At 39.1% G+C, this 12790-nt stretch overlaps 1 protein-coding gene across 1 annotated transcript in view; it reads left to right on the top strand.

Moving 5' to 3' along the window:
• The window catches only part of Adam2 (ADAM metallopeptidase domain 2), a 65888-nt gene that overhangs the window by 28362 nt on the left and 24736 nt on the right, over positions 1-12790 (top strand). Inside the window, exons 12-14 of the mRNA XM_026398907.2 lie at positions 6763-6946; positions 7650-7748; positions 7866-8061. Coding sequence (XP_026254692.2) covers positions 6763-6946; positions 7650-7748; positions 7866-8061 — 479 coding nt within the window. The remainder of the gene's footprint in view (positions 1-6762; positions 6947-7649; positions 7749-7865; positions 8062-12790) is intronic.

The following is a 12790-nucleotide window of genomic DNA, read 5'->3' as shown; positions in this document are numbered from 1 at the left end:
ATTTACCAGCAAATGCTATGATTTCATTCTTCTTTATAGATGACTAATATTCCATTGTGTATATATACCACATTTTCTTTAGGTTGGTTAGATAGTTTTAGCTACTGTGAATTTAGCTGCTATAAACATTGATATGGCCACATCACTATAGTATGCTGATTTTAAGTTCTTTGGGTATATGCCAAGGAGTGGGATAACTGGGTCAAATGGTGATTCCATTCCTAGTTTTTTGAGGAATCTCCACACTGCTTTCCTGAGTGGTTGCACCAATTTGCAGTCCCACCAGCAATGCATGAGTGTACCTTTTCCCCCATTCCTCACCAATATTTATTGTTACTTGTATTCTTGATAACTGCAATTCTGACTAGAGTGAGATGAAATCTCAGTATAGTATTAATTTGCATTTCTCTCATTGCTAGAGATGTTGAACATTTTTTCATATATTTTTTTGACCAGTTGTCTGTTTAGCTCCTTAGCCCAGTTATTGATTGGTCAATTTGGTTTTGGGGGGGTTAGGCTTTTTGAGTTCTTTTTATATCCTGGAGATTAATGCTTTATCTGGGTGCAGATGGCAAAGATTTTTCTCCTGTTCTATAGACTGTTTCTTTATGCTCTTGATTGTTTGCTTTTCTGTGAGGAAGTTTGGGGTTTGATACCATCCCATTTGTTGATTTTTCAATTTAGTCCTGTGCTATAGGAGTCTGGTTGATCACAATCTTTTTAAATAATATTAACATTCTGAAAATTAAAAAAAATCATAAAGTACTCAGGATCTACTATTTACAACAGATAGTTCCAATCTTTTTTTTTTTTTTTTTTTTTTTTTTTTTTTTTTTATTGGTCGTTCATAACATTACATAGTTCTTAATACATCATATTGCACGGTTTGATTCACGTGGATTATGAACTCCCCCTTTTACCCCGTATACAAATTGCTGTATCACTTCAGTTTCCCTTCCATTGATTGACATATTGCCTTTCTAGTGTCTGATGTATTCTGATGTCTGTCCTATTCTCTACTATCCCCCCTCCCCTCCCCTCCCCTCCCCTCCCCTCCCCTCCCCTTTTCTCTCTCTACCCCTTCTACTGTAAATCATTTCTTCCATGTGTATTATCTTGTCTTACCCCTCCTTTCCTCTTGTATGACATTTTGTATATCCCTGAGGATCGCCTTCCATTTCCATGCAATTTCCCTTCTCACTCCCTTTCCCTCCCACCTCTCATCCCTGTTTAATGTAAATCTTCTTCTCAAGCTCTTCGTCCCTACCCTGTCCTTGTTTACCCCCCTTATATCAAAGGAGTCATTTGGTATTTGTTTTTTAAAGATTGACTAGCTTCACTTAGCATAATCTGCTCTAATGCCATCCATTTCCCTCCAAATTCTATGATTTTGTCATTTTTTAATGCAGAATAATACTCCATAGTATATAAATGCCACATTTTTTTTATCCATTCATCTATTGAAGGGCATCTAGGCTGGTTCCACAGTCTTGCTATCGTGAATTGAGCTGCTATGAACATCGATGTAGCAGTGTCCCTGTAGCATGCTCTTGTTAGGGCTTTAGGGAATAGACCGAGAAGGGGAATAGCTGGGTCGAATGGTGGTTCCATTCCCAGCTTTCCGAGAAATCTCCATACTGCTTTCCAAATTGGCTGCACCAATTTGCAGTCCCACCAGCAATGAACAAGAGTGCCCTTTTCCCCACATCCTCTCCAGCACTTATTGTTGTTTGACTTCCTAATGGCTGCCAGTCTTGCTGGAGTGAGATGGTATCTTAGGGTAGTTTTGATTTGCATTTCTCTGACTGCTAGCGATGGTGAGCATTTTTTCATGTACGTGTTGATTGATTGTATGTCCTCCTCTGAGAAGTGTCTGTTCAGGTCCTTGGCCCATTTATTGATTGGGTTATTTGTTATCTTATTGTCTAATTTTTTGAGTTCTTTGTATATTCTGGTTATTAGGGCTCTATCTGAAGTGTGTGGAGTAAAGATTTGTTCCCAGGATGTAGGCTCCCTGTTTATCTCTCTTATTGTTTCTTTTGCTGAGAAAAAACTTTTTAGTTTGAGTAAGTCCCATTTGTTGATTCTATTTGTTAACTCTAGTGCTATGGGTGTCCTATTGAGGAATTTGGAGCCCGATCCCACAGCGTGTAGATCATAACCAACTTTTTCTTCTATCAGATGCCATGTCTCTGATTTAATATCAAGCTCCTTGATCCATTTTGAGTTAACTTTTGTGCACGGCGAGAGATAGGGATTCAGATTCATTTTGGTGCAAATGGATTTCCAGTTTTCCCAGCACCATTTGTTGAAGATGCTATCCTTCCTCCATTGCATGCTTTTAGCCCCTTTATCAAAAATAAGATAGTTGTAGTTTTGTGGATTGGTTACTGTGTCCTCTATTCTGTACCATTGGTCCACCCGCCTGTTTTGGTACCAGTACCATGCTGTTTTTGTTACTATTGCTCTGTAGTATAGTTTGAAGTCTGGTATCGCTATACCACCTGATTCACACTTCCTGCTTAGTATTGTTTTTGCTATTCTGGGTCTTTTATTATTCCATATGAATTTCATGATTCTTTTATCGATTTCTATAAGATATGCTGTTGGGATTTTGATTGGCATTGCATTGAACTTATATAGGACTTTTGGTAATATCGCCATTTTGATGATGTTAGTTCTGCCTATCCATGAGCAGGGTATATTTTTCCATCTTCTAAGGTCTTCTTCTATGTCTTTCTTTAGGGTTCTGTAATTTTCATTGTATAAATCTTTCACCTCTTTTGTTAGGTTGATTCCCAAGTATTTTATTTTTTGGGGGGATATTGTGAATGGAGTAGTTGTCCTCATTTCCGTTTCAGAGGATTTGTCGCTCATATACAGGAATGCCTTTGATTTATGCGTGTTGATCTTATATCCTGCCACTTTGCTGAATTCATTTATTAGCTCTAATAGCTTCTTTGTGGACCCTTTTGGGTCTGCTAGGTATAGAATCATATCATCTGCAAATAGTGATAATTTAAGTTCTTCTTTTCCTATTTTTATGCCTTTAATTTCTTTTGACTGTCTAATTGCTCTGGCCAGTGTTTCCAGGACTATGTTGAACAGAAGTGGTGAGAGAGGGCATCCCTGTCTTGTACCAGATCTTAGAGGGAATGCCTTCAATTTTTCTCCATTCAGAATGATGCTGGCTTGTGGCTTATCATAGATTGCTTTTACAATGTTGAGGTATGATCCAGTTATCCCTAATTTTTCTAGAGTTTTGAACATAAAGGGATGCTGTACTTTGTCGAAAGCTTTTTCTGCATCTATCGAGATGATCATATGGTTCTTGTTTTTAAGTCTATTGATGTGGTGGATAACATTTATTGATTTCCGTATATTGAACCAACCTTGCATACCAGGGATGAATCCTACTTGATCATGGTGTATAATTTTTTTGATATGTATTTGAATCCGATTCGCCAGAATTTTATTGAGGATTTTTGCATCAAGGTTCATTAGAGATATTGGTCTGTAGTTTTCTTTCTTTGAAGTGTCTTTGTCTGGTTTCGGAATCAGGGTGATGTTGGCCTCGTAGAATGAATTTGGAAGTTCTCCCTCTTTTTCTATTTCCTGAAATAGCTTGAAAAGTATTGGTGTTAGTTCCTCTTTAAAGGTTTTGTAAAACTCTGCTGTATACCCATCCGGTCCTGGGCTTTTCTTAGTTGGTAGTCTTTTGATGGTTTCTTCTATTTCCTCTATTGTTATTGGTCTGTTTAGGTTGTCTATATCCTCCTGGCTCAATCTGGGCAGATCATAAGACTCAAGGAATTTATCTATGCCTTCACTATCTTCTATTTTATTGGAATATAAGGATTCAAAGTACTTTCTTATTATCTTCTGTATTTCTGAAGTGTCTGTTGTGATATTGCCTTTTTCATCCCGTATGCTAGTAATTTGGGTTCTCTCTCTTCTTCTCTTCGTTAGCATGGCTAAGGGTCTGTCAATTTTATTTATTTTTTCAAAGAACCAGCTTTTAGTTTTGTCAATTTTTTCAATTGTTTCTTTTGTTTCAATTTCATTAATTTCAGCTCTGATTTTAATTATTTCTTGCCTTCTACTTCTTTTGCTGTTGTTTTGCTCTTCTTTTTCTAGGATTTTGAGATGAAGTATGAGATCATTTATTTGTTGGTTTTTTCTTTTTTTGAGGAATGAACTCCAAGCAATGAATTTTCCTCTTAGAACTGCTTTCAATGTGTCCCATAGATTCCGATATGTTGTGTCTGTGTTTTCATTTAACTCTAGGAATTTTTTAATTTCCTCCTTGATGTCTTCTAAAACCCATTGATCACTCAGCAACCTATTGTTCATTCTCCAGGTGATGCTTGATTTTTCCTTTCTTCTTTTATCATTGATTTTCAGTTTCATTCCATTATGATCAGACAAGATGCATGGTATTATCTCTACCTCTTTGTATTGTCTAAGAGTTGCCCTGTGACATAGTATATGGTCTATTTTTGAGAAGGTTCCATGTGCTGCTGAGAAAAAAGTGTAGCAACTTGATGTTGGGTGGTATAGTCTATATATGTCAATTAAGTCTAGGTTGTTAATTGTGTTATTGAGTTCTATAGTTTCCTTATTTAACTTTTGTTTGGAAGATCTGTCCAGTGGTGAGAGAGGTGTGTTGAAGTCTCCCATGATTATTGTATGGTGGTCTATTAGACTCTTGAACTTGAGAAGAGTTTGCTTGATAAACACGGCTGCACCATTATTTGGGGCATATATATTTATGATTGTTATGTCTTGTTGGTATATGGTTCCCTTGAGCAGTATGAAGTGTCCTTCTTTATCCCTTTTGATTAGCTTTGGCTTGAAATCTATTTTATTAGATATGAGTATGGACACTCCTGCTTGTTTCCGTGGTCCATATGAGTGATATGATTTTTCCCAACCTTTCACCTTCAGTCTATGTACATCTTTTCCTATCAAATGCGTCTCCTGTAGACAGCATATTGTTGGGTCTTGTTTTGTGATCCATTCTACTAGCCTGTGTCTCTTAATTGGTGAGTTTAAGCCATTAACATTTAGGGTTATTATTGAGATATGGTTTGTTCTTCTATCCATATTTGTTTATTGATGTTACTATACCTGATTTGTTATCCTCTTTGACTACTTTCCCCCCTTTACTGTCCTACCTCCCATTGTTGGTTATCAATGTTATTTTCCATTTCCTCTTCCTGTAATGTTTTGCCAAGGATTTTTTGAAGAGATGGTTTTCTAGCTGCGAATTCTTTTAACTTTTCTTTACAGATAGTTCCAATCTTGCACACATTTTTTTTTAAAAAAATAATTGTGGAGTTTTACTCTGTGCTAGTAAATGAAACAATTAGAGCTCCGGAAGCTGAAAACCGGTCTGAGAAGTCAATCAGGTCCTTAGAAATATCTCTGTGTAAATTTTGAAAAGATATCTGAAGTAGATGAGGAGGAACCATGCATACATATTGAGAAAGTTTCCAAGGCAGAAGAAATCGTTAACTATTTGGCAGAGGGGACAGTCAAGAAAGTCACTTAGCTGAGCAAAGGAGATGGGGTGGATGAGGAGCATGACCTTGGAGAAGGGGTTGGTGATTAGGTCACATAGGTCATGACCTTGGAGAAGGGGTTGGTGATTAGGTCACATAGGTTGTGCTCTGAATGACTGAGGTGGGTTTAAACAGAGAAGAGATGTGACATTATCAGTGTTTTAGGGAGAATGCTTGATTCGGATTTTGAGCGAAAAATACAAAGGACAAAGCCTGAAGTGCTTGTTCAGCGAGGGGGCTATTTATTGCATGAACTCGTACTGAGATGGTGGAGGCTGGGCAGAGGTGGCCGGACATAGTTAGTGGATAGATTTGACAATATTGGGTTGGTGAGAAATAGAAGGACCTCGAGATTTTGTCCTGGGGATTTTTTCTTTTTTTGAGTTTGGAAATATTAGCAGTAGAACCAATGGGCAGACACGGTCTTAGTACTTTACAGGTACTGGAGTCTCACAAGTCTATGACACAAATGAACCTTGATCTCCATATTGCAAAGAGGAAACTGGAAAAAAATATGCATATAATTTAAAGACCTTTCCCAAGGACATACAACCTGTAAGTGGCAGAACCAAGATTTTAATCCACACGGTTGGATTGGGCACAGTTTACATGTTCCAAAGCACCAGGCCATCCTTTGTAAGCGGTATGTTTTTTACGCAAGAAGCATTTAGAATTTAGATCATTTAAACTTAAGGTGCCTGTGAGCTAGACTCAAGAAGAAACGCCAAGTAAAGAGTCAGATATTGGCCTCTGGGATTTAGGTGGTAAGTTTGTGTTAGAGGAACAAGATCTGAGCTGTCAGATGTAGGTTTTATTTGACACTGTGGAGCTGAACAAAATGATGGATGACAAAGTATAGATGAAAGGAACACGTTTGTTACTGTTGTTAGTACAGGGCTATTTCAACACTTAAACGTCACGAGAGGGATGGGAACAAGCGAAAGGGAGCAGGGGCCGTTTGTAAGGTAGAAGATAAAAGGATGTAACAGATAAGTACAATAGAAGAATCCATCACTTTTTACTGATCCCTTATTCCTACTAGAAGATCTCTAAGTTCTTGCACAGTTGACTTCCCAAAGTCTTTGCTTTCTTTGAGCCTTGAGTCTGTCGTGGAATGCTAACTAAGTGCCTTTATTCTGAGGGTAGGCAGTTGATGAAAACTGCTCGCACCCACATTTGAAGTTCCGTGTGTTCTCAGTCATTCCAGTGGTGTGAAGATCTTCAGTAACTGCAGTTTGGAAGATTTCGCACATTTTATTTCAAAGCAAAAGTCCGAGTGTCTTCAGAATCATCCACGCCTAGAGCCGTCTTACAAGCAGGCGGCGGTGTGTGGGAATAAGGTTGTGGAGCAAGGAGAAGCCTGTGACTGTGGAACTGAACAGGTCAGGACTAACGTGGAGAGCTACATTCCAGAATTGCCTCAGAAACTGTGAATTAATTTTTATAATGCTGTACTGTCATTTCCCTCCATGGACCACCCTCCTCCTCCTCCATGAGTGAAAGTACATATTGCTTTATAGGTCCATTGATTTGTAGACTATCCATAAAGTGATCTAACTTTTTAAATTCTAGCTCTATTGAGGCATAGTTGACAATGAAGCAATTGTAAATATTTGGTGTACACAAATCCTGATGATTTGATGTGTGTACACATTTTGTGATATTTACCTCTATCAAATTATATTAGTAATTATATTATATGCTGTATTATTAATATATTAATATATTTGATATCTGCATATATTAATTTCTCTGTCTCTGTATCTCTAGAGGTCTGTCTCTGTCTCTCTGTCTGTCTCTCTCTCTCTCTCTCTCTCTCCATCTTAGATAAAACTGCCAGAGTTAGAGGGAAGTTGGAAGGGTAGAGATAAAGTCAGGATAAAGTGAAGTAAATGAGATGAAAACTTGAAGTGAAACTCAAGAATGAGCTTTGGCAACACTCCCAGTAGGTGGTAATGAACAAGGGGGAATCAGGAAGATGTGAATTTTTTTCTGTTTGCCAACATATTAAGCATCTATTATTAAAATGTCCACCCAATAAATGAAAATTGGAAGATGCCCGAGAGCATTTGATTTGCCTTTCAGGAGTGTGGGGCAAACAATCCTGTATGCTGCGAACACAGCACATGTGCTCTCACCGCTGGTTCAGAATGTGCCTCGGGACCCTGCTGTAGTGAATGTAAAGTAAGAATTTTTTTAAAAAGTTTTCTATGTGACTTAGATAATGACAATCATTATTCTGTATAATGCTTGTATATTCGCATTCTGCTTTATTCAATATAACTTACTTCACCCCCTCAGTTTTCCAAAAAAGGACATGTCTGCCGGTCTGCCGCCAATGAATGTGATCTCACTGAATACTGCAATGGCTCATCTCAAGTATGTCAAGAAAATGTCTTTATCATAGATGGGCATCCCTGTAGCGAAAATAAGTGGATCTGCATCGGGGGAGAGTGTAGAAGTGGGGATAAACAATGTGAAGATCTTTTTGGCCAAGGTATTTATAATAATTTTTTTTTCCATATATGTGTTTTTCTGGACACTAAAAAACAAAGTAGCTGTCTGTGGTGGTGTACACCTATAGTCCTCGTGACTCAGGAGCCTGAGGCAGGAGGATTGCAAGTTTGAGGGCAGCCTCAGCAACTTAATGAAACCCTCAGCAACTCAGAGACACCCTGTCACAAAATTTTTAAAAATAAAGACTGGGGGATGTAGCTCAATGGTAGAGTAACCCTGGGTTCGATTCCCAGTACTGCATCCCCCTCCAAAAAAGGAAAGAAAAAGAAGTAGATGTTAAGCTTCACTTGTAATCAAAATTGAATAGATTGAATAAGAATAAAAATTAAATGCACTAATTGCAACCTAGCAAATATCACACTATTTTCATTAACAAAACAGGTATGTATTGAGTAATGCAACACTGAGAGAAAAACTTATGAAAAGTATATGATGTGGAAATACCATCTAAGTGAATATTTTTTTTAAATACACATGTGAGAAAATTGTGCCAAAGTCTAAGAATTTGGGTTGCCTTCCACAGTAGAGACCATGGATATAAGCAAATGGGAAAAGGGGAAGAAAATTTTAAAGTGGATCTTCAGAAGAAGATTAGTGATGATAGTCTGCCAAAAATTGAAAAACTGTGATTAAATATCTGTGAACTGTAGAGAACTATGGCAGTATCTTAGTAAGTCTATTCTTTAAACAGACATCATCAAAACAAAAGAAAAGGTAGCAGACCTCTGTCTCTGCAATGGTTGATAAGTTTGAGTTAGACAAAGCTTCCTGAAGTCAGAACAACTATCAAAATGGCAAAAGAAACTTAAAATTTTATTTGGAAGAGTGGCCTAGCTACCAAGGCCAGGAGACGGGTGCCCCCAGAGGTGAGGTCAGCCCTTGAAGCACTGCTACTGTGAAACTGACGGCTGAGAGAAGAAGTGGCTGAGGAAACCCTCAGCCCTTGTAAGCTGGGCAGCTGGCAACCTGGACAGAGCTTCCCGCAGTCTCAGGGAGCCGGGAGGAGCAACGTTCCAGTTTAGCCTGTGGCAAGGGACACGAGCTCTTGTGGATGCCCTGCGTTTTCCATGGGGACCCACTGAGGACTTGACCTTGGCAAAATGTGGCTGGGAAGTGGTCAGCCGCAGGAGGACGGAAGCCCACCTTTGTGCTAACACCCTTCTCATTGGATCCACTGGTATCCTGAATACTGGCTGGAAGCAAAGCGCAGACCCTAGCTGGGGATACGTCACCCTGGATGTCCCCAAATCACTGCATGTCAAAATAGGAACTACAGAAGAGGGTGACACAACAGACAACAGAAGCAAGGGGCGCGAGGGTGTGAGAACGGGGAGACCTGTGCAAGAAAATACAGGCAAAAAAAAAAAAAAAAGAATGAAAAGTTGGGTGCGATCCAGAGAGGTGTGGTTGCTGCGAAGCGTAGCATATGGGAATTTTTTGAAAAAACGAAAATATGATGAAGTACAAATATCTAGAACTGAAATTAAGAGCTCAGCTAGATCTGATGGCTCCATAATGTCTGTCTATGTCCAAAGATCTTGTCGTACACAGAAAACACATGCAATTTTATCTGCCAGTGTGGAAAATTAAGTAAATATTCAAAAATAAAAGTCGGAACATGATGAGTTCTCTCGCAGATGAATCGTACTGGAGTGGCATGACTGAAGAGTAAATTATAAGTCTGAAGAAAATCTGCACATCGTGGCTCACAGAAAACAAGGAAGGGCAAACTCAGAAAGGTTCCTGGAAGGCCTGCAGGGGCGAGGGCCTGGTGGAGCGCTTGTGCAGCATGTGTCAGACTCTGGGAGGGACTCACAGCAGAGCCAGGAAACAGGTTGTGGAAACCTGATGACAAAGAGACGAGCGCACGTGTTATGGAGGCCCAGATGGAGAAAGGTAAGAGAATGGGCCATCCCTACAACCCATTCAGGAAAAGCTCGAGATGGAAAATAAAAAAGAATAACTCGAAAAGTGCCTGAATCAAATGACGTTTAACCTTACAAATAGGAAAAAAAAAAATGAAGACTGGCTTTAGGATAGAAATGATCAGTGGCCAAAGTGTTGGGTAGAGTTGGAGTAAATACCCATGTCACAACCTGAACCTAGCCTAAGGCAGGAGACAAACACATCTGATGCACCCAAAAGAGGGCTAGAACTAGATGAGGAAAAAACAAAGACTGAGGAGGTTCATTTACATTTACATATTTCACAATCATATTAATTCTAAAACTTGTGTTAAGACTTAGTCTGAGGGAAAAGATGTGGCATATAGGGAGAGATGCAACCAGGAGAAGATAACTAGGTAGAAAATGCAGGCGCCATTGAACTGGTGGGAGTCGTAAAGGTATTGGCACCCCAGGGAGCCCGTGACAACCAATGGATCTGATTTCCACCGAAGAGTAACCTCACGAGTAAGAGGTCACAATAGCCAACCATTTATCTTCCTAGGAACATTGGAAGATTCTGGAAATTGAAGATTGGGCCAAACTAAGACAGAGATCCTCTAATGGGGGCGGGGTCGGGGGCGGATAGAAGAGTTTTAGCAGCAGGAATTGCAGGGGGACTCTCAAGACCATGGATTATGTTTTCCACAGAGCACGGGTGGAGTTCTGAAGCAGCTCAGAAACTGAAACATTAAAAAGGCATTTAAAATTTCCCTACAGTCTCCAGAGGATGGACAAAGGCTAAAAGGGAGAGAAATCTTGCCTCTCGTAAATCCTAATCTTTCTCTAAAATCTTGTGTTGTCTTTAGAAGGGTCTCTGTCAGTAGGCTAGGAAGCTATTCATCATTTTTTCTTTTTTAAAATGTCTTTATAAGACATTACAGTTATATATATAGTGGTGGGGGTTCATTGTGACATAATCATACATGCATGGAACATAACTCGCTCCATTTTCCTCTTGTCCTCACCCCCTCCTTCCCCCTATTTCCCTTCTTGTACTCTACTGGTCTTCTTGTATTTTTTTATTTTTTAATTGGTGTTTCATAGATAGGCATAAAGATGGAATTCACTGTGGGACACTTATACGTGCACAGCATGATTTTGTCAACTTCATTCCACGATCCTCCCTTTTCTGCCCCTCCTCCCTCCCCTTCAATCCCCTTCCTCTACTCCGCCGATCTCCCCTCTCTTTTTATTTGAAGTGCCTACCTCCCTTACGTTGCCCTAGCTTCTGCCTGTGAGAGAAACCATTTGACCCTCAACTTTCCGAGCCTGACTTATTCCAGTTAGCATTCTAGTCTCCATCTCCATTTACCAGAAATGCCATAATTTCATTCTTCTTTATTGCTGAGTAAAACTCCATTGCATACGAATACCACACTCATTTGTTGACAGGCACCGGGGCTGGTTCCCTAACTTTGGCTTTGGTGAATGCGACTCCTGTAACCATTGATGTACCTGTATCACTTTAGTATGCTGAGTTTAGTTTTTGCATACATACTAAGAAGTGGGATAGCTGGGTTATAGGGTGGTTCTATTCTTAGTGATTCGATGAATCTTCATACAGCTGTCCAGACGGGTTGCACTAATTTGCAGTCTCACCAATAATGTATGAGTTTATGTTATCTCCTACATCCTCACCAGCATTTATCATTATTTGCTTTCTTGCTAATTGTCATTCTAACTGGAGTGAGATGAAAGCTCAATGTAGTTTTGATTTACGTTTCCCTAATTGCTAGAGATGTTGAGCATCTTTTCATCTATTTGTTGGCAATTTGCATTTCTTAATGTGTATTTATTTCTTCTTATTTTTTATTTTTAAGAAATGACTCATTTGCCCTTTTGTTGATAGGGTTATTTGCTTTTTGGTATTCGTTTTTGGAGTTCTTTACATATTCTGGATATTAATTCCCTGTTGGAGGAGTAGCTGGCAAAGATTTGCTCCTATTCTGTTTGCTGTCTATTTATGTTCTTCTTACCTTTGCTGTGCAGAAGCTTTTTAATGTGATGCCATTCCATTGAATTCTTAGTGTTGTTTCCTGAACTTTAGGAGTTCTATCAAGGGAGTCATTGCCTGCACTTGTATTTGGAGTGTTGACCGTATGTTTTCCTCTAGCAATTGCAAAGTTTCTGATTGAATTCCTAGGCCTCTGAACCACTTGGAGTTGACTTTTGTGCAGGGTGAGAGAAAGGGATCTGGTTTCGTTCTTCTATATTTGGTTTTCCAATTGTTCAGCACCATTTGTTTAAACGGCTTTTGACACCTTTGTCAAGATGTCTGTGCGGGTTTGTCTCTGTGCCTTCTGTTCTGCTCTGTTCCATTGGTCCGAATGTCTGTCTTTATGTCAGTACCCTGCAGTGTCTGTTACCACCACCTCTGTAGTATGATTTGAACTAGGTATTGTGGGGCTTCCGGCATTGTGGTTTTTACTCAGAATTGCTTTGACTATTCTGGATCTCTTATTCTTCCATTGAATTTTAGGAATGTTTTTCTAGTTCTTTGAAGAATGTCATTGGTATTTTCATGGGAATTGCATTAAACCTGTAGATTGCTTTTGGTAATAGGATCATTTTAGTGATATTCATTCTACCTATCCAAGGACCTGGGAGATCCTTCTGTCTTCTAACATCTTCCTCAATTTCTGTCTTCAGTGTTCTATAATTTTCACTGTAGAGGTCTTTAACCTCCTTGATTAGATTTATTTCTATATTTATTGTTGTGGTGGGGTTAGGGGTAGATGAGTGTGTGTCTTTTGAGGCTCTTGT

The sequence above is a fragment of the Urocitellus parryii genome, chromosome 14 (genome assembly GCF_045843805.1).
Source record: "Urocitellus parryii isolate mUroPar1 chromosome 14, mUroPar1.hap1, whole genome shotgun sequence".
NCBI classification, from domain to species: domain Eukaryota; kingdom Metazoa; phylum Chordata; class Mammalia; order Rodentia; family Sciuridae; genus Urocitellus; species Urocitellus parryii.
Note: the sequence above shows the minus strand (reverse complement) of the source record. Positions and strands in the feature narration are given on the sequence as shown.